At 47.3% G+C, this 22,581-nt stretch overlaps 1 protein-coding gene across 4 annotated transcripts in view; it reads right to left on the bottom strand.

Annotated features, from left to right (window-relative positions):
• The window catches only part of ERGIC2 (ERGIC and golgi 2), a 41,449-nt gene that overhangs the window by 7,340 nt on the left and 11,528 nt on the right, over positions 1 to 22,581 (bottom strand). For all 4 annotated transcript variants that reach the window (XM_068277635.1, XM_068277634.1, XM_068277633.1 and 1 more), the window contains exons 3-10: positions 19,812 to 19,920; positions 18,447 to 18,493; positions 18,297 to 18,367; positions 13,599 to 13,639; positions 13,411 to 13,512; positions 9,189 to 9,284; positions 3,365 to 3,420; positions 483 to 581 (exon numbers count right to left, since the gene is read on the bottom strand). In XM_068277635.1, the coding sequence (XP_068133736.1) occupies positions 483 to 581; positions 3,365 to 3,420; positions 9,189 to 9,284; positions 13,411 to 13,512; positions 13,599 to 13,639; positions 18,297 to 18,367; positions 18,447 to 18,493; positions 19,812 to 19,920 (621 nt within the window). The remainder of the gene's footprint in view (positions 1 to 482; positions 582 to 3,364; positions 3,421 to 9,188; positions 9,285 to 13,410; positions 13,513 to 13,598; positions 13,640 to 18,296; positions 18,368 to 18,446; positions 18,494 to 19,811; positions 19,921 to 22,581) is intronic.

Genomic DNA, 22,581 nt, shown 5'->3' with positions numbered 1-22,581 from the left:
AGCCTCCGAAGAAGCAAGGCTCATCCCATTGCGAAACGGCTGTAGGCCGTGCACCCACTGGCGCCCACAGTTGCCTCCCCCCTTCAGCAGAGCACGATAAGAACCATCTATGTTCACGGACTTTGTTTTTGTGTAACATGTGATACATGCTTGTACACTTGCTGCTACGCATTAAAGCTACAGTGCCAGACATTCTTGCTTTCTCTTTTGCTTGAAGTTGCAAGAACAGATTTCATAGGCTCCTGATACTGTGATTATTGTGAGCCAATCTCATTGTAGTAGTCAAATATATCAGTGTCCAAAGCAGTGATCGTACCACTATGAATTCCAGGATAAAGTAGGTACACCCTATGCACACAGCTTGTGGTCCTGGGGAGAATTGGCTCTGTACTGCAAGTGGCGTGCCATCAATTGATAAGTCATGCTTTGAAATTTTGCTAAAAGTGGTATTTCTACAATAATAAAAAAAAATGACTACTTACTTTCCTGTGCTATTTTCTCTGTTCCATCCAGAGGGTTTATAATCCCCGGCATGAGCTCCCCAAAGGACATGTGGTCAATGCGATGAGAGAAGTTGTAACCTGGCCAAGAGAAGAACGACAGCGATAACTAGACTCACATGAGCTGGAGTCCTGGCTGCAGGCCCCGTTACTTTTGTCTTTGAATTTTACTTATTAACAGGTTAAATAGCACGCCTAAATGTCCCAGCTGTGCATTTCTGTGTTATTGCAAACCTGAGCTGAAAATAAACCGGTAAGGTAAACAAACATATCTATAGTCCTATTCCTAATAGGACTTTGCAGGAATACAATACTCTTATTTTGAGTTTGAAATCTAAAAGTGCAAGTTTAATATTTTGATTGTCTGATATAATGCTAGGTTTTACTCCTCCCAACTCGAACGATAGACTACAAAGCTCCTGTATGGCAGAAAGTTACACAGAAGAGGGATTAGATAGAAAAGTCAATGGTTTTCACAGTGTTATGCTACAGCCCAAGAGGAAGTGAAGTGTTCGCCCCAGGCTCTTTTAGACAGTGTTCCGCCTGGCTAATTTTGATGTGCTCCTGGATGTCTCTCCTCACCCGTTTCATACATACCGCCTACCAGAGCATGGGAGCAGCAGTAGCTGTGCTCCTCTTACTTCCTGTGGGCTCCAGTGATGTGCGTCCATCTGCTCACCACTCGCTCTAGTGCCCAGCATCTCGCTCTCACATCACATGTAATCAGGCAGGAGGAGAAGTAGGTACTAGAGCAACAGATGAGAGGAAGAGCACGTTTTGGAGCCAAGAGGTGGAGAAAGAAGCATGGCTTAGATACCACGGCACATATACTGTAATATATACTCTGCATACTGGGCTGGGGAAGCACACGATGGGCAGCCACTAGACACCAGGGTATTGTATATGGGTGGGAGTGGGGACCACTAGACACCAGGGAACGGTAAAGGAGAGGAAGGGGGCGTGCTTTATGCAAAATTGGGGTGTGGCAGCTATAGAGGTGCAAGGCTTCAAAGCATTAGTGAGTTCCCCAAAACTGCCACTTGGGGGGTGGGGTTACCAGAGAAGCTTATATTTTCATATCTCCACCACAGTCATAGCTGCCAACACTGCCTCTATTCAGAAAAAAATCCCAGCAGAGACGATTCTTCCTCCGCTAACTAAAGACATTCCTATGGCTCAGGAACTTCTAAGATCCTTATACTCCACCACTACTCAGTCTGTCCCCGTTTTTCCATCCTAGTATGTAATGCCATCTCCTCCGCTCACCACAGATTCAAACTTTTTAATGTTCCCTCACTCCCAGGCTTTCACTTCTGCAGTTGGCTACCATTGGGTTGGAGACTCCGGGCCATCTCCACCAGGACCCTCAAGGCACAGGAATACTTTATTCCCCTCTGCTGTTAAACTCTTGAACTCTCATCTTCCAAACCAACCCCCCCCCCCCCCCCCATTTTTATCCCCCTCATTTTCCCCATTAGACTGCAACTGCCGCTTCTACTCCCTGGTCGCTGCTACTGAAGAACTATTTATTAGTACACTGTCTCCTGCTGATGTTTGCTGCCTACTGTGTACTGTATTTATTTCCTGTATGTTTCACTGTGTGATCCAAGACCAATTCCAGGCAGGATCCAGTTGTGCTTAGCAAATAAAACTGATTCTGATATTACACATTTATATAGGATTTTACAAATAGTGCCGTACAGAGATTAGTTTAAGCATATGAGGTGTCTCACAATACATCACTGCTGAATATGCAAACTGTCCCTTTGTTGTCCCTGAAAGCTAAACACACCTCCAGAAACGCTGGAATGCAAGGTGTCACACATTCCTTGAGGTGTGTTTAGCTTTCAGGGACAACAAATGGACAGTTTGCATATTCAGCAGTGATACATTGTGGGACACTTCATAGACTAACTCCAACCTGAATAATCACAAATACATTCTGTTTTAAGAAGGAAAGTTTCTGTTTTGTGCAGCGATTGCTGAACCATTCCCATCAGCCTCTGCACCAGAGGTGCATAGCCTGTAGTGCATGCTGATGTCCTGGTGCATAGGGTTTACAGACACCCACGTAAACAGATCAGTGATATCTAAAGTCATAGCCTTCTCTGCCAGTTTCCTGAAAGGTTAAAAAAATCAGTGGAAGCTGTCATATTATTAAACAAAACTCATGCTCCAGGTGAGCGCACAGAGCAGGAACGCACAACTGCCACTGAACTATGTTTAGTAAATAGATTTGCTGGATCTTTTGAACTGGACCTGAGCTCTTGCGCAGGACAGAAGGAAAACAAAGAAATGCACCCTGTATGTATTTAGAGAGTTTAGGCTAATTTCCCATCATCTGTGACTAAGCACAGGTTGTAATTTGATCCTTCAGCTGTGTCAGCTGACTGCCACGGCAGACAGCTAATTGGTAAACATAGGAAGTTAACAATATGTCTGCTTCCATAAAACCAGGAAGTAGACAAAGTGTAGATTTAGATCAGCTGTAACAAAGAAATGTTTTTTTCTTTAACCGTTATTATGATGTTGCTTATCTTTTAGAGCAGAGAGGAAGTCCTGAGTTCAGGTCCACTTTAAGATCTCCAGTATGGGGAAACCTCATCAAATCGGGCCCATTATAAGTGAATAATTTGGCAACTTAAAAGTGAAAATGCATTATCTGTCCATCCTAAATCTATGCAACCTGCAGAGAAAATGTAATTCCGAATGTGACCTTTGTGTGCCCCCTTGTGGCAAATGTGAGTGAATACAATGAGAAGACAAGGAAATGGCTAGAAATATCTGAAAAGGCAGCTCAACTTCACATTTCTATTTTTTTTTTTCATACACGTGTAGATGAGACTTTGGAAAACCGTACTCACTATCATGGCTGACGAGAGCTGCCAGGTGGGCGTGGCCTCTCGGGTGTGGGATGGCTCTGCAAGAAAGTACAGGGAGAAGTGAGAAGGTTAATAAGAAAACTCGCAAAACAATAACCAAACATTACAACATCTTAACTGGCTTTAGATCCTACCAATTACCATCAATACACTTAAAGTGTACCTGAGACGAGGAGGGAGAGAAAAATACCTGGGGCTTTCTCCAGTCCCCTCCAGGCTGATCGCTCCCTCGTCCTCCTCCGCCGCCACCTAGATCGTCGAATTCAGCCTGAATTCCTGAAAGTCCTTCAGTCGGGACCAGTCGGCGCAGTCCGGCTGAAGCGCGCTTCCCCGCTGCGCTCCCGTCGCTGGGAGCATTGTGGGCCTGGGTGCATCCATGCCGTACATGTTCATAACGCTCCAGACAGGAGGACTTTCGAGTTCCGAATTCCATACAATCCTGGTGGTGGTGGAGGACAGTGAGGGAGCGAGCAGCCTGGAGAGGGCTGGAGGAAGCCTCAGGTATGTATAATCAGGGTCGGATTTGTACCTTTTACCACTCAAGGCCCACTGTCACCAGCACCCCTGCCCCCTCACCTGGTGCCCACTGTTCCTGCACTCGGATTCTCTGAGCATATTCAGACCTCTCACTGCTTCCCGGGATTCTCTTCTTCCTTGTGGCTGCATTCCCGTTTGTGTCCCCCCCCCCTTAGTATACGTATTCAGGTGCTGCCCCCCCCCCCCTTGTATAGGTATTCAGGTGCTGCCCCCCCTTGTATAGGTATTCAGGTGCTGCCCCCCCCTGTATAGGTATTCAGGTGCTGCCCCCCCCTGTATAGGTATTCAGGTGCTGCCCCCCCCTGTATAGGTATTCAGGTGCTGCCCCCCCTTGTATAGGTATTCAGGTGCTGCCCCCCCCCCTTGTATAGGTATTCAGGTGCTGCCCCCCCCCCCCTTGTATAGGTATTCAGGTGCTGCCCCCCCCTTGTATAGGTATTCAGGTGCTGCCCCCCCCCCTTGTATAGGTATTCAGGTGCTGCCCCCCCCCCTTGTATAGGTATTCAGGTGCTGCCCCCCCCCTTGTATAGGTATTCAGGTGCTGCCCCCCCCCTTGTATAGGTATTCAGGTGCTGCCCCCCCCCCTTGTATAGGTATTCAGGTGCTGCCCCCCCCCCCCTTGTATAGGTATTCAGGTGCTGCCCCCCCTTGTATAGGTATTCAGGTGCTGCCCCCCCTTGTATAGGTATTCAGGTGCTGCCCCCCCCCTTGTATAGGTATTCAGGTGCTGCCCCCCCCCTTGTATAGGTATTCAGGTGCTGCCCCCCCCCTTGTATAGGTATTCAGGTGCTGCCCCCCCCCTTGTATAGGTATTCAGGTGCTGCCCCCCCCCCCTTGTATAGGTATTCAGGTGCTGCCCCCCCCCCTTGTATAGGTATTCAGGTGCTGCCCCTCCCCCTTGTATAGGTAGTCAGGTGCTGCCCCCCCCCCTTGTATAGGTAGTCAGGTGCTGCCCCCCCCCTTGTATAGGTAGTCAGGTGCTGCCCCCCCCTTGTATAGGTAGTCAGGTGCTGCCCCCCCCTTGTATAGGTAGTCAGGTGCTGCCCCCCCCCCCCCCCTTGTATAGGTAGTCAGGTGCTGCCCCCCCTTTGTATAGGTAGTCAGGTGCTGCCCCCCCTTTGTATAGGTAGCCAGGTGCTGCCCCTCCCGTATAGGTAGTCAGGTGCTGCCCCCCCCCCCCCTTGTATAGGTATTCAGGTGCTGCCCCCCCTTGCATAGGTATTCAGGTGCTGCCCCCCCTTGCATAGGTAGTCAGGCGCTGCCCCCCCGGTATAGGTAGTCAGGTGCTGCCCCCCCTGTATAGGTAGTCAGGTGCTGCCCCCCCCCCCTGTTTAGGTATTCAGGTGCTGCCCCCCCTTGCATAGGTATTCAGGTGCTGCCCCCCCTTGCATAGGTATTCAGGTGCTGCCCCCCCTTGCATAGGTATTCAGGTGCTGCCCCCCCTTGCATAGGTATTCAGGTGCTGCCCCCCTTGCATAGGTAGTCAGGCGCTGCCCCCCCTTGTATAGGTAGTCAGGCGCTGCCCCCCCTTGTATAGGTAGTCAGGCGCTGCCCCCCCTTGTATAGGCAGTCAGGCGCTGCCCCCCCCTGTATAGGTAGTCAGGTGCTGCCCCCCCCTTGTATAGGTAGTCAGGTGCTGCCCCCCCCCCCTTGTATAGGTAGTCAGGTGCTGCCCCCCCTTGTATAGGTAGTCAGGTGCTGCCCCCCCTTGTATACGTATTCAGGTGCTGCCCCCCCTTGTATAGGTATTCAGGTGCTGCCTTCCCCCTTGTATAGGTATTCAGGTGCTGCCTTCCCCCTTGTATAGGTATTCAGGTGCTGCCTACCCCCTTGTATAGGTATTCAGGTGCTGCCTTCCCCCTTGTATAGGTATTCAGGTGCTGCCTTCCCCCTTGTATAGGTATTCAGGTGCTGCCTTCCCCCTTGTATAGGTATTCAGGTGCTGCCTTCCCCCTTGTATAGGTAGTCAGGTGCTGCCCCCCTCCCCCCCCTTAGTATAGATTGTCAGATGCTGTGTCCCTCCTCCCTTAGTATAGGTAGTCAGGTGCTGCCCCCCTTAGTATAGATTGTCAGAATATGTGTCCCTCCCCCTCAGTATAGGTAGTCAGGTGCTGCCCCTTCAGTATAGGTAGTCAGATGGTGTGTCCTTCCCTCCCCTGTAGAATAGGTAGTCTGGCACTGCCACCCCCTTAGTCACACATGCTGTCCTCTTCACTGTAGCATTAGATGCCAGATGCTACTCTCCCCCTCACTTCCAGCAGAACAGGAGCCAATGCGTACATCCTTGTTCTCCCCCCCCCCCCCCCCCACCTGAGGGCAGCATTTCGCGAGCACCAGCAACCATCCTCCCCAAGCGGGAGCAGAGTCGCCCATCTCTCCGCTTCCAGCAGCGAAGGTTCCTTTATCTATTGCTCCACCAGCTGCCGCTCTGCATCTCTCCCTGCTGGTGATTTCTATCATGTGACTTGAGTCACATGTGAAAGACGCCGACTGGAGAGAGAGATGCAGAGCGGCAGGCTGATGGTGCAATAGCGGAACCTTCAGTACTGAAAGCAGAAAGGTGAGCAGCTCTGCTCCCGCTCTGGGTGGGGGAAAGGGGGAAAGGGGAGGGGCAGGGCAGCTTCTGCCCAATCACAGAAAGTCAATTGCTCCAGCCTCCTGCCGAAGGGCATGGCCCGCGGCAGTAGCCGCAGGACCGCCTAACGCCGATCGGCGTAAAGTCGATCGCCGCTCGGAGACTGTTAGACGGCGAAACCACCGTCTAATAATGGTGTACAGCGCTGCGATCTACAGCAGCGCTGTACTGGGGACAGCCGTGTGACATGGCTGTCCCCTCTGTCTGCTCGGAGGTGATCAGCTGTCATAGGCTGAAGCCTATGACAGCTGATCACAGGGATTGGCTGGTGGGGGGGGGGGGGGGGAAGGATGGAGGGCTTAGTACAAAAAAAAAAAAAAAGGGAAATTAAAAAATAAACAGAATAAATATTTACAAAACAAACAAAACACTGGGGGAGCAGACAGACCCCACCAACAGAGAGCTCTGTTGGTGGGGAGAAAAGGGGGGGGGGGATCACTTGTGTGCTGTGTTGTGCGGCCCTGCAGCTTGGCCTTAAAGCTGCTGTGGCCCATTTGACAAAAAAATGGCCTGGTCTTTAGAGAGGGATAAAGACGAAGCACCCTCATGGTAGGGTAGGTGTTTTCTCTAATGTTCCCACTGATATATATGGTAAAATACATGAGTGTGCTTCATCTCTAGTTCACTGGGGCCTATTTAAAAATGTGACAATAAGATCACCAGAAAAATGCTGGTATTTCTGCAGACATAATCTTTTCCTATGTGCTGGTTGCATATTAATAAGACAGGCAACAGCATAATAACCACTAAACAAAACACATTTCTTTGTTACAGCTTATACAAATCCTAAAATAAATCGGCACCGTTTCTACTCCCTGATTCACGGAGGCAGACATATTGTTAACATTGGGTGCTTTCGATTAGCTTATCTGGCGTGGCAGTCATGTGACACAGGGGAGAGATCAAAATTACAACTTGTACAAATGAAGAGAAATTAAACAGGCTAAACTCTCTAAATACATACACAGGGTGCATTTCTCTCTGTTTTACTTCTGTCCTGTACAAGAGTTCAGGTCCACTTTAATGGAAAACAGCATTGGCGCCTCTGAAAAATTGTACTGTTTTCAGCATTTTTTTATATTTCTTAAAAAACAAATTCTCCCGTGTAGACTGATGCTGCCAGTATGTGTTGGGCCGCAAGGGGCTCTGCCACCTAAACAATAACAGTTTGTAGTTTCCTGCAACAAACGTTCCCCCTCACCCATCCTAATGCATATTGTTCAATGTCTTGACCAATCCCTCCGGTGCCCTAGAGGAGATGGGGGTAACTACTCCCATACATTTGGGTGTAGGTGTCGGGGAGGACTTGTGTTGGTGTATCTGGACGCCCTCTGAAAGTTTCAGGAGATGTTCATCAATTTTTATTTTAATCCCCAGTCACCTCCTTGATACCGCATCCTCACCCCCACTGTCTTAAGTCTTACTCAACTGATGATAGTCCCAGCAAAATTATCTTCCAATCTGCTGCCAGTACCCATTGGTCTACTGTTCTGACCAATTAAATTTGAGGTACTAATTTCCTCTGAGTGGGCGATTATCTATGAGGCCCTTCATTATGGGAACTTCTAGATTCCACCAAAAGTCACTCCCAGGACATGCTGGCTGATGTGTAATGGGATCTTCCCTTCACCTGGGCTCCAGAAGTGGGGATTGCGCCTTGTCCTCCACATTGCACCAAGGTGCCTTTCTAGGGGGATAACCCAGAGGCATTATGCAGATCAGCTGTAATGACTGCACTGGCTGCATGCTTGTGCCAGGTGTGACTGATGCTGCTCAAGCTAAATGATTCACACAGCTGGGAATTTGCAGTTTTTCCCAGTGGAATTCTACTTTTGCTACAATACTGTTATGCCGTAGACCAGTTGCACACAGTCATTTTATAGTTTAATTGTAATGAAGATTACCTCTTAAGGTGGTTAGCTTTTTTGCAAAAATATCAGTCCGATTCCATCATTTGATAGAATCTGCTAGAAATGATGCAGCAAACGATTCCTGAACAATCAATTGTCAGACAAAATCAAACAATTTAGTCAATTGCGTCAGAAAGAAGATTGTGCTTGATAGGCGGTGAGTCGGAAGTGCGTGGCTAGTGGCATTTTGCAACAAGCGACGCAGCAGCAGAGCATACACTCACTTGTCTGCCACGCATCTTCCATCCACCACCGGACTCTCCTTCCTGTCTCTTCTCTCCCGGGAGCCTGTGTCACGTCACAAACACTAGAGGTCAAACTCTAGAGTCCTCTAGTAGTCACGCAAAAGTACGTGTCATGGTGCCTGTGTGTTTGGCCTCTGGCCTTTGGCAGGTGGAGGGAAGACGCGCAGCAGACAGGCGAGAGCGGACTATTCTGTGGCCATACATGAACATATTTAATATAATAGTTTTATATGGTTCATCAAAAAGCAAATCACAAAAAGAATCACCCCCCCCCCCAAAAAAAAAATTTGTACAGTTAACATATTTGATTCAATTAAAGAAAATGATTCAGGCTGTCTGATAACACTAATCTAAAAGTTTCTTTGTGTGACTTTTTGTGTTGGGTCAAGTTGGATAGCACCGCGATGGGCGTGGCTAGCATTATGATGACAGCGCTACTTCCTACAGGCGGCAGATCACATGATATTGTACACACATACTTGCCCACAGTGATGTGGAAGTTTCCAGCCACTTTGTTGATCTCCAGGTGGCCGTGGATGCGGCAGGCGCTGGGCGGCTCTGTCGGAGGATATTCTCTGTGGACACATGAAACGGATGTTTAACCTACATGGTACGACTGCTGGTGCACCAGCCTCTAGCATCGCCTATTCTTTATATCCTGACTCTACATATTGAGATACAAAGAGAGGAGCAATATAACCAAAAGGAGCTGATCCAGAGTTGCACTACAACAAGCGATCCCTTTGTAAGCAATCTGGTGATTGGACTGAAAACTACACTTTTAAACAGATTTATCTTATCACAAAATAAAAAATACTTTACAATGAACCACACCTCCACAAATATCCTTTTTATTCACCTATTGGGGTTCTCAACATCAAAGATGGCATGGAACCCCCCCTCCCCCCAATCTTTTGGCGACATATCGAGGTGGCTGTATACACTGCTAGATTCTTGGTACAGATGGCCCTGACTGGCCGCCTCTGCCGAGTTTAATTTAGTGTGTGCCAGATGGTTTAGCTTGGAGGGAGGAGAGGAAACAATGGTTTTCTTAAAGTAAACCTATAATTTTGAAAAAAAAAAGCAAAGTGTCAGATCCTCCCTCGTCCTCCTCCCGACGCTCGTCCTCCTGGACGCTCTGGAAGTTTGCGGTTGCGCTCCCCGGAACAAGTGAGGCCACACTGCGCAGGTCATGTAGAAAACCACACTACTTACACCTGATAGGTCTATAACTCCAGACCTGGAAGCCGATGCCTGACTCCTGCAGGTACACCACTCCTGCTAATGCACACAGTAACATTGCTTCTTCAAGTATTAACAACATACAGTTACAGAGCACACGACATGTTTCGGGTGTTGCCCTTTCACACTTGCGGAAGGGCAATGCCCGAAACATCTCGTGTGATCTGCATGCTCTGTAACTGTATGTTGGTAATACAGTCTACTTGAAGAAGCAACTTTGTGTGCCATCTCCATTTTTGTGAATATTGTGCGCACTACACAGGTCACCTTGTGCAGTAAAACGGAGTGACTTAGGCTTGGCAGAGAGAGTTGAGCCTGTATAGCTCCATGCTATTGCGCAGGCAACTGGCACCCTGCACAGTACCACTGCGCTCGTTCATGGAAGGGAGTGCGGCTGCGTGCACTCTTTGACGAGGCCCTTGTTGGGGAGCTTCTGGGGGTCCCAGCAATGAATCAGTGGATGAACCTCTCTATTGACCAGACACAGAACATTTATACAGCGCTTTTCTCCTGGTGGACTGAAAGGCCCAGAGCTGAAACCACTAGGACACGTTCTACAGGCAGTAGCAGTGTTAGGGAGTCTTGTCCAAGGTCTCCTCACTGAATAGGTGTTGGCTTACTGAACAGGCAGAGCCGAGATTCAAACCCTGGTCTCCTGTGCCAGAGGCAGAGCCCTAAACCATTATACTTTCCAGCCAACTCTAATGAGGTAAGTACCCATTTGGGGCACTTTTTTCTTTATTGCAAAGGGAGAAACAGAGGTGTGTGCATCTAACCAGTTTCACCTGACTTATATACTGGCTGCCTCAAGTCTATTAACTCATTCAAATTAGAAATTTAACTGACTTTCGCCTAATTAAAATGGCAGAGCGTTGCAAACTGCAATCGCCTACCAGTAGTGCAGGATCTAAGGCTAACTCCCTGACATACCTGCAGGAGTTGGCCCACGCAAATACTTGCATCTCAACAGGGGCGCCTCGTGTAGGCCTCCTTGTACCCCCAGGAAATGAAGGGCAGCGCAAACGCCCCCACAAAGCATCCACTGCCCGGGAGCGCCGCAACTGCCCCCCACGGGGGGGGGGGGGGGGGGGTGTGGGGGGTGGGGGGCGAGAACGCATGAACGGCATACTCCCCAGACGCGGCCTACGCCCGGAGAGAACCGTCCACGCTGCCCCCCAAAGGATAGATGCCCTAACCTTGCGAATATTGCTTACCTGTGGTGCATATGCGCATCCTGGGTGCAAACACACCAAAAAGGGGCGAGGGGGGGGGGGGGACACACAGACACACCCCCGGTGCAACACTACTGCCGGGGGACCCATCCGCGCCCCCCCCCCCCCCACACCAACACCCCCAAGAAAAAAGAACATACTGCATTGCAAAGGGAGAAACAGAGGTGTGTGCATCTAACCAGTTTCACCTGACTTATATACTGGCTGCCTCAAGTCTATTGACTCATTCAAATTAGAAATTTAACTGACTTTCGCCTAATTAAAATGGCAGAGCGTTGCAAATTGCATCCGCCCACCAGAATATGCAGGATCTACCTATCCACCTAACTTCCTGCAGGAGTTGGCCCACGCAAATACGTGCAGCTCAACAGGGGCGCCTCGTGTAGGCCTCCTTGTACCCCCAGGAAATGAAGGGCAGCGCAAACGCCCCCACAAAGCATCCACTGCCCGGGAGCGCCGCAACTGCCCCCCACAGGGGGGGGGCGAGAACGCATGAACGGCATACTCCCCAGACGCGGCCTACGCCCGGAGAGAACCGTCCACGCTGCCCCCCAAAGGATAGATGCCCTAACCTTGCGAATATTTCTTCCTTCACGGGGTGTTGTGGGGGGGGCGGGGTGCGGATGGGCTTGCCCAGCGGTGGCAGCGCTTGGGGGGCTTGTCTGCGCCCCGCCCCCCCCCTCACCATTGGTGTGTTCGCTCCCAAACCATGCAAATGGCACCACAGGTAAGTAAATTCGCAAAGGTAGGGAATCTATCCTTTGGGGGGGCAGCGTGGGTGGTCCCCCCTGGACACAGGCCATGTCTGGGGGGTGCTGGCCATGCTCTCTCGCTCCCCCCTCCCATGGGGGGCAGTTGCAGCGCTCCCGGGCAGTGGATGCCTTGTGGGGGTGTCTGCGCTGCCCTTCATTTCTTGGGGGTACAAGGAGGCCTACACGAGGCGCCCCTGTTGAGATGCAGAATTTTGCGTGGGCCAACTCCTGCAGGAAGTTAGGTGGATAGGTAGATCCTGCATATTCTGGTGGGCGGATGCAATTTGCATACGCTTTGCCATTTTAATTAGTCAGATGACTTGAGGCAGCCAGTATTTAGTCAGGAGTTGACTGGTCTGAGCACACATCCCCTTTTTTCTTCTGTGCAGCGCACTTTTTTCTTTACCTCGAGGCTTGATTTAACATTGCTGGGATCATGTATTTGTAATTTTGTTGTACCAAAACAGAATTTAGAATTTTTCTACCTATGTGAAAAATACTCTACAAAGCAATGTGCAGCCAGGGAAAGAGGCAGGCAGGAAAAAAAATCTCCAGTGAGCCCAGGGACCAGGACTGTAAAGGTCCGTACACACGCCGGACTGGAGGCAACGACGGGTCCGTCGTCACCTCCCGCTGGGTGGGCGTTCCAACGACAGTCCGGCGTGTGTACGCACTGTCGGCGGACTGATACGGCTGTTTCTGAGAGATCCGCCGGGCGGATCGCTCAGAAACAGCCATATCAGTCTGCAGACAGACTGTACACACGCCAGACTGTCGCTGGAACGCCCACCCAGCGGGAGGTGACGACGGACCCATCGTTGCCTCCAGTCCGGCGTGTGTACGGACCTTAAGTCAGCAATTAAAACACAACTTTGCTAACCCCACTGTGTTACTTGCAGTATTAAGTTCCTGTTGGAAAGATTATTTGTATCCTGTCATTGCAGGAAAACCCACTAGATGGGGTCACTGACAATACTGCTACCTTTTTCTAGGAACTTTCAAAACCAAAGGGGCCCATACACTGGTCGATTTCAGCCATTGATCGATCGATTCTATAGAATCGATCGATCAGAAATCGTTTCTATCCTCATTTGATCGATTTGCGGACGATTTCGATCAATTTGATGTATCTGACAGGATGGAAAATATAGGTCACTCTGCTGCTGGCAGCAAATCAATGGCCCATAAAGTTGCATTGGATCTAATGGTCTAATAATGCATTTAGATCGATTTCCAATAGATTTAATTCTTGAAATTTATTGGAAATCTGTTCCTAGTGCGTGGCACACATCAGATAGATTCCTGTCAGATTGGACTTGACAGGCATCTGCCAGAAATCTATCTGATGGTCAAATCTGCTGCAAATCTATAAGTATATGGCCACCTTAAGAGGAAAGTTTTGGCTGCAGTTGTGCATTGAATCCAGACAGGAATTGTGCTATTCTGGAAGGACGAGCAGGCGGTTTCTCTCTCACCTGGGTGGTAATGCAGTGACATGACTCTTCATTGCACTTTTAAAGAGAAGATCCTGCAAGGAGATCTCCTCTTGTAACCTGCTCTGGATTTTCTGCAACATCCTGGAAAACAAGAGGGAGTTCTTATCCTGACCCAACAGCCCACCCAACACTTCAGACTCCATCCACCTCCACCTGTCCAGTCTTACCTCTGCCACTGCCGCTGCTGAGGAGTCAACTCAAACACCACCTGCAGAGGAGAACATATACAAAGCTGAGTCTCAGCAACCCACATGCAACCTACACTAAGATTCTCCAGGACTAGCAAACATAAGAAAACACAGACAGAAGTTAAAAAAATGACATGCTATTGGGGCTAGTTGCCACTATATGTATTGCCTATTGGCAGAATGATCACACAACTCAATCTGCAAGGACCTTAAAATACTTTCAGCTTGCATGTAAATTTTATGCAACTTGAAAATAGACCAATCAGTTTGATCAGGAAGTGGAACTGGTTAGTTCATTTTCATGCTGCAAACAACTTGTGTGAAATCTCACAGCTCCCAGAGTGTCACACCGGAAGCCGCACACGGTGGACACTGGAAAGCCGCTAGGAGCTATAGGAAGGCTAGAAGATGCCACCCAGAGGCTCGTTAAGTATTTTATGCTAAAGGGGAGGGGGCCAGGAGAATTGTGCTTTTTTGGTCAGTTGCTTCCGCAAGCAGATGTATCCGGTAACAGGCAATCCCCGCCAGTGTCGGATACCAGGTACTTGGCTGTATTAGAATGTACATAAGTATTATATGTAATGAATGTATATTACATCATAATTAAAGAGCACTGCAGGCCAAAAAAAGGTTTGAATTGTAATACATATATGTAGTCTATGCACTGTGTACAGTTAGATGAACATATAAAGTTTACATCTGGTACATTGTAGTGGCTAGAACAGACGTTACACATTTATATCTTTAGTAGCACTTCCTTCTTTCTCCTCATGCTGAAGCCTTGCTAAAGTACACCCTCAGCATTGTGTCCTCCCCTCCAGCCTAGTTCCCTCCCCTGCTCTCTGCCTGCCTGGATCAAATAACTTCTCTTTTCACAGTGTGTAAGGAGAGGAGAAACAGGAGAACAACTGCAGCCTGTCTTATGTCTTTTGCTATCATTCTTATTTCAGATGTGTGGATTAGATCACATGGACATGGGGGTGGAGTTATGACAACAATCCCCCAGCATCCTTTGGTATGTAAAGAAAAAAAAATCACCTTGCCCGATTTCAAGTTCATATGTGGACTACAGGCCCTGGGGGGTGAGAAAAATCACACTTTATTATTAGGTGTGATTTTATAGATCTTGGCAACTTATTAGGTTTAAAGCAATAATTTAGGTACTCTAATGTATCTAGTGAGAAGGTGTCTTCCCCTGTGTACACTTTCTGCTTTTGAGCTTCCCTACTCAGCTGAAACACTGCTAACAATGTTTACTAATAATACAAATTCCATGCGCTGCTGTACAGTCCACTAAAGTGTCTGCCAAAGTAAACTTATGTAGGCTGTATGATTCAAGCTTCAGCTCCAATGCACCTCAAAAACATTAAAAAAAATAACAGTTCATCGCATAGGATGTAAGCACTCAGCACTCAGGAGTCTTCCACCATCCAATTCCCCGTGAGGTGTATATATAATTTCACCACCTTTCCGTGCTCCACCACCACTAGTGAGCGCTCTCACCTTATGATATGGCTGCCCAGACCCACAGACCGCTCACTCAGCATGAAACTCCATAAACCATTGGCTTTCCGACTCCTCAAGCCTTGCAACTATCCTCATATACATGCAATAAAAATTTAGATTCTCTCTCAGCTGAAAACAGTGGTCAGGGTAACCCCTGTTATTGATTGATAACAGATCTTTTTGTTAAGGAAACTGATAGAAATTCTATCCATTATGGGAGCTTTCACCCTAAAACCACCAATCAATTAATGCGGGGGGATACAATAGTCAGCGAGGATGATACTAGACAGGCTAGGAGATCTTTGATGATCAATACATTTAAATCCAGGGGTTACCCTGACCATTGTTTTCAGCCGAGAGAGAATAGGAGGATTCCTATGGCATCCACTTACAATGTGTGCAGCGATTCAATTGCACACATTGTGAAAAAAACATTGGAAAATACTAAGCAAAGGACTTCCCACAGTCCCAGAGTTCTGTTACCCACCCATCATGTCATTCAAGAGGGCCCCCACCCTTCGTGACAAGCTTTTTCATGGGAGGGTTGCCAGGGAAACAGGTGGTACAACTGGCACCTTTCTATGCTTGGGCTGTCATATGTGCAATTGTGTGATCCGGGGTAATACGTTTACACACCCCTCATTGGGCACTACTTATAAAGTCCGGGGCTTATTTACTTGTGATTCTATATATGTAGTTTATCTGTTAAAATGCCCTTGTGGGTTAGCATATGTGGGTATGACCACGCAACGCCTTAAAGGACTTACGAGACCGGTTTTCTAAAAAGAAAATTAAAAAAAAGTTAGATACCTGTGTCAGTTTGTAAGGCATGGAGGACGCCGTCCGCGCCTTCCCGCCGCTTAATATCCCCCCGAACGTTCCCCGACTGCACGGCCCGGGTCGGGCTCTCCAGCCTTCACAAAGATGGCCGCCGGAGCTGGCCGCGGCTGCGCAGTCCGCATAGCCGCGAGTGCGGCTGCGCAGCTCTAAGGCCAACCCCCTGATCCACGTAACAGGCTGTTTCCTGTAGCGTGGATCGGGGGGTTGGCCTTAGAGCTGCGCAGCCGCACTCGCGGCTATGCGGACTGCGCAGCCGCGGCCAGCTCCGGCGGCCATCTTTGTGAAGGCTGGAGAGCCCGACCCGGGCCGTGCGGTCGGGGGACGTTCGGGGGGATATTGAGCGTCGGGGAAACGGCGGAACGGCGTCCTCTGTCCCTTACAAACTGACACAGGTATCTAACTTTTTTTTTTTATTTTTTTTTTTCTAGAAAACAGGCCTTGTAAGTCCTTTAAGGACAGGATATCTTCACACAAGTCAGCTATTCGCAACAGTGTTAGGGGTCAATCAGTAGCAGAACATTTTCATGCTGCTGGACATACTGTATCCCAATTGAGGGCTATGGTGATAGATAATTGGAGGGGTGATAGGGAAAAGGCTCTTCGTAAGAAAGAGGCCTTTTGGATTCGCAAATTGGGAACATTGGGAATTGGTGGTCTTAATAGAGACTAGGATTTGAGCTTCTGTATTTGAAAGTAGTATTATGCATCTATGTGTCAGTATTTTCATTCATATGTTTATTGTCTACTAATTGTCTTTTTCTATGCAACTTTTGTCTTTAGATATTTGAGGGGTCGTGCTGCTGGTCTGGATGGAGGTACTTTTTATTTGTCCTTTTTTGTGGCAGTGCAGGTACGTTTTATACGCCTGGCGATTTATTACAGTGTCTCCTCCTATAGGTATGTTTGCTTATTTCAGTACAATGTGCTGAGGCAGGGGGCGCTGCTTAACTTTGAAGGCGTATTAGTTTGTTGTACAGAGTCAGTGTTGTCAAGACAACGCTTTGACTCAGCTGATTGGTCCTCTGCACGCTATGGGTACGCCATCTCAATGACGTCATTGCGCTATGGGGTAAGGCCGCCCCATGTGACTCAATGGGCGTATCACTCAGATCGAGTGTATGTGCAGGAGGGTATGGCGCCCTTGTTGTCAGCGTGGTGAGTGTTTTTCCATTATCAGCGTTTATTATGCACTAGCTGTTTACTTCTGGACATGTTCTCCATCAGGTCCGCAGCCCAACCTCGCCCACGAGAGCGCTGATTGGCACTAGATCGTGGGGTTGAAGTGTTTAGAGAGTGGTTGTGTGTTTTTATATTGTCACGGCTATTTGCAATTTGATAAAGGGCATGATTGCCTGAAACAGCAGTCTGTAATTGCTGCCTTATAAATTAAAAGAGCTATATTTACTTTGGCGGTGCTGATCCATCTTTGCGGCTCATAGCTCTGCCTCCTATAGCAGCAAGATCCACGACCAAGAAAGTTGTGGTTTTTGCGGGGGAGAGGGATGGGGGAGCTAAGGGTTAGCTATAGTTAGATTTCAGCGGCGGGGATGCGGCGGTTTAGGAAGGGCTAGCGTGTTAAACACATTTTTTTAAATAAAATGATGATTTTTCTACCACTTCAGTGTCTCTTTAACAAAGGCAATATTATTTTTAAAAAATGAATAGCAATAAGTGATATAACAAAGACGATAATTGTATTGCTACACCATGCAGTTCCGTGAGGCGGAGTTACAATGCAGTGTTACAACCTGACACAATCGGATAAAGTAATGCTAGGTACACACGATAATTTTCTGAAAGATTTACTGTCAGATTTACTATTTCTAACAAGTACGATCTGATTTCCGATTGATTTTACTCACTTCTATGGAAAATCGATCAGAAATCAGATCGCATCTGTTTGAAATAGTCGATCTGACAGTAAATCTGTCACAAAATTGTATGGTGCGTACCTAGCATAACAAGTGATGGTGTATTTGCACGGTCTTAGTGGGTAAATAATGACACTTCCCCAATAACAGAGTAACCAAGCAGCTCAGGGTGACCCAAACTACTAGGAATGTAAAGGGGGATAAAAGGGACCAAAAAGCCCTCCTACTAAAAAAAAGCAAAGCTTGGTGTATTTGCCATCTTAAAACAAAAGGAAATCTGCGGTTCTGGATGCTTGCTTGGCTTACCAAGGGCGAAAAGGGATAATTTGCATATTCAGTAGTAGTGGGTAACCACAAATGTTCACTTATAGCTGAATTATTGCAGATTTCCTTCTGTTTTAAGAAGGCAAATACACCAAACTTCCCCAAAAACTCAGCTGAAATTGGGACTTGCACTTACAGGCTCATACACCAGTCCCTCTGCAGACGTCACCATGGTCTCAGCCAGATCCAAGACATCAGCGCCAACATCTGGGGAACAGAGGAAAGGTGAGGATTGTGCAAACAGAACATAACCACAGCGCCACCAGGAGTTAGAGGAGATACTTACACTGGCACCTCATTGCTACTGTAATGTCTATATTCAGCCTAAGCTTGCTGGAAGACAAGAGAGATGGGCGTTATGAAACAGACCTCCTGAGAAGGACAACAATCATGAAAATCACACAGAAAATGCCTGACAATGGCAAGGTAATCAGTGGCAAAGCTAGATGGGTGGCATAAACTGCAGCATTATAGAACAATTCCAAGAGATATTTTTGGGTTTCCAGTCTGAAACCACTCTCGCTAACAGAAAAAGGAGATCCCCCATCCCAAAACACCCTTATTCTTCCTTTATGGGGTCCTCAACATTGGGAGTCATACCAATATAAATATTCTAAGGTTACAGCCTGTGCTTACCATCAGTCTGGTCCACACTGTATCCTTCCCCCTTCCCCCCCCCCTCCACCCCCCCACAAAGCAGCTCAGCACCGGGTGCAGAAACCAGGAGCCCCATAGCAGCAATGCAAAGGTAATTCGGGGCTTCGGTGGTTGCCGGACCCCGGATTACATCTCTCTCCGAGATGCGACAACTCGGAAGGGGTACAGTATTTATCACTGCTGGTGAGTTTTGCGGCAGCAGGGAGAGCCGTCATTTGGCTCTCCCAGTGCCAAACTCACCGGCGATGTGTACAAACGTAGCCCCCCCCCAGACCCCAACCCTTCCCCACCTCTTGTATGAGAAGTGTGCTCCACAACTTCTCAGTTGTAGCGGAAGTCTGCCTTGTGTGAGATCAGCTTTGGTCCACTTCTTGTGCCAAAATGTGACTCTTAATACATTTTTTAGGGCTCATGTTAACACTGGTTGCTCCAAATGCTTCCATGATGATTATCGACCCCTCCACTGCTCACTAGGACCCCCTTCTTCACGGCTACGCTCCCCTCCGTGTACCAGCGTGGCAGCACTGCACAGGCGCCAGTAGGATTCGCCCCACGGAGACGCTAATGCAGGAAGAAGAAAAGTCAAGCTCTGTGCTACCGCGCAGGCCATACTTTATGCCAGTGCGGCCCCACATGCTGGCAATATTCAACTTTAGTGTTGAATACTTTCCAAGGGTCCCCTACGCAGGAATGGAGGAGCACAAGATTGGATTCACTCTACTGAGGAAAGTATCTAACTTTTTCCAACTTCATGTAAAGAGGAAATATAGCTGGCCCAATCTTCAAAAAAATTAACCAAGAAATAGGCTTTTCCCCACAGCTACCAGCAGCATCCACACTTTCCTCACAGCTGTTGGTAAAAACATAAAACGCTGAATCTAATTGGTAATTGTTAACGCTATTTAATGCATCACTTAAAAGAATGTGAACATAAATTTTCAGTTGCCCATTGTTATTCTGATGGAGACAGATCTGACTGGTGGACAGCAGTCACCTGGTGAAGTCTTTGTCCACCTCATAGTCGTATCGCATCCAGGTCTCTCGATACACAAGGAACTCAAACACTGTGAGCACAATCATGATGGTGAAGGCCAACAGAGACACTGGGAGGAGAGACAAGAAAGGAGCAGTGTGAAGAGAAAAGACCATCGCCTCGGAATGTATACAAGTTACAGGTAAAAATTAAAGGAGACCTAAAGTGAGATGAATATGGAGGCTGTCATCTTCATTCTCTAATAAACAATGCTAGTTGCCCGACTCATGAGCTGATGTTCTGCCTCTAATACTTTAGATCAGGGTTTCTTAACTCAGTCCTCAAGAACCCCCAACAGTTCATGCTTTGCAGAAAACCACAAACATTCACAGGTGAGGTAACTAGCATCTTAGCAGACCTAATTAGCTACCTGTGTGGATTTCCACAAAACATGCACTGTTGGGGGTACTTGAGGACTGAGTTTATAAACCCTGCCTTAGATTTAGCCCAGAATGAGCCATGCAGATCAGAGGCTTTGACTCTGGGCTGATTCCATTGGCTGCAAAAACTCAGTATGAAAGCAAGGCAACTGGCATTGTTTATAATAAAACAAAGATGACTGCCTCCATATTCCTCCCATTTCAGATTCCATTTAGAAAAACTACAGAGCACAAAGTATAAACCACATGTAAGAACTATTGGCAGGGCTACAGGAATCAACTCATGTCAAATCTGACATGAAACCAGGAGTTAGCTCACCTGGTAACGACATTTTAAGTAACACTCCAGGACAGGTATACATTGAGACTTGGCTCCTCCCAGGAACAGGAAATATCCTTCAGCCTCTCTATAAATCAAACAAGGACCAAGGGTCAGGCAGTATAATATAAAGGAACAGGAACAATATACTCAACATAACCCTATTATATTACATTTACATACATATAAGATATAACATAACATGTATATCATGCAATACTTGATATATATGGGGGTGGGTACCCCCACCTGTCCTGGAGTGTTACTTAAAATGTCGTTACCAGGTGAGCTAACTCCTGGTTTTTCCAATAACACTCCAGGACAGGTATACATTGAGATGATAAGCAAGAAATCAATCACCAACCTCAGGGTGGGCTAACTGCCTTTAAGACAGTTCTTCCGAAGTCTTGATCGGACTCTGTTATTCGGTCCAATCGATAGTGCCTCATGAATGTTCCCAGATTCTTCCAGGTCGCCGCCTTGCAGATATTCAACGGTGATGTACCTGCCCTGTAAGCCCACGTAGTTGCGGCTGCCCTGGTGGAATGGGCCCTTAAGTTTTCTGGAGGATCATTACCCATAATGCTGTATGCTTGTATGATGCAATCCTTTATCCATTTGGCAATGGTCTTTGTGGAGGTTTTTAATCCTTTGGATTTGCCTGTATAGTTGATGAATAACGACTCTGATTTTCTGAACTCTTTCACTTTTTCTAGGTAAGACATTAGATTTTCTCTAACATCTAATTTATGCTGTTTACTTTCTTTTTCCGTTTTTGGGTCTCTGCAGAAAGAAGGTAGTATTATCTCTTGTGTTCTGTGGAACATGTCTCCCACCTTTGGCAGGAATTCCGGGCTTGTTCTAAGAACGACGCGATCGTCAAAGAAAGAGCAGTATGGTTCTTTACATGATAGTGCGTGTAGTTCACTAATCCGTCTGGCAGACGTAATCGCTACTAGAAATACTGTTTTCAGAGTACACATCCTTAGAGAATCCTCATCAAATTCATCAGATGTCAATGCCTGCAAGACTAAAGATAGATCCCACTTTGGGAACTGTCTGACTCTTACTGGTCTATTCCTTTCCACCGATTTGACAAATCGAATAATTAGAGGGTCTAATGCTAATTTCTTATCTAAATAAACTGATAAAGCGGATATCTGGACCTTAATTGTGCTTAAGGCCAGTCCTTTCTCTACTCCCTCTTGCAGAAATTCTAAAATTGTTGCCATTTCTGTTGATTGGAAGTTTGAGTTTTCTAACCATAAATTAAAAGTCTTCCAGTACTTCTGGTATATTAAACGAGTATTCTCTTTCCTACTCTTTAACAGAGTATTCACTACTCTTGAAGACAATCCCTTACTTTCAAGGACTGCCCTCTCAGATACCACGCTGTAAGTTTCCATTTTCCTAGATTGGTCACAGCCTGGTCTTGTACCTGTATCATATTTTCTGATAACGGTATTTCCCATGGTTGCTTCGTTAACATTGAGAGGAGAAGCGGATACCAGGCCCTCTTGGGCCAATTCGGGGCAATTAGTATCATTTGGCACTGTGACTTCATTAATTTTTGAAGTACCAGGGAAATCAAATTTAACGGTGGGAATGCATACAGTAAACTCTGATTCCAGTTCTGCGCCAGAGCATCGATTGCTAATGGATTGTCCATGACATTGAGGGAATAAAACTGTTCGCACTTTCTGTTGGCCTTGTTCGCAAATAAATCTATTTGTGGTTGTCCCCAATTGCTCACTATTGTCTGAAATAAATTTTGATTGAGGGACCATTCTGTATTTGAGGTCTGTACCCTGCTCAATTGATCCGCCAGAACGTTTAATTCCCCTTTCAAGTGTACTGCCGTTAGGGATAGTAACTCGAGTTCTGCTATATCCAGGATCTCCATAGTTAGAAATAGTAATCTTTTGGATCTCGTGCCCCCCTGGCGATTCAGATACGAGACAACCGTCGAGTTGTCTGACTGAATCTGAACATGAGATGACCTTAGAATATGTATCGTGCTGATTAGAGCCAT

The sequence above is a fragment of the Hyperolius riggenbachi genome, chromosome 3, assembly GCF_040937935.1.
Source record: "Hyperolius riggenbachi isolate aHypRig1 chromosome 3, aHypRig1.pri, whole genome shotgun sequence".
Lineage (NCBI taxonomy): Eukaryota > Metazoa > Chordata > Amphibia > Anura > Hyperoliidae > Hyperolius > Hyperolius riggenbachi.
Note: the sequence above shows the minus strand (reverse complement) of the source record. Positions and strands in the feature narration are given on the sequence as shown.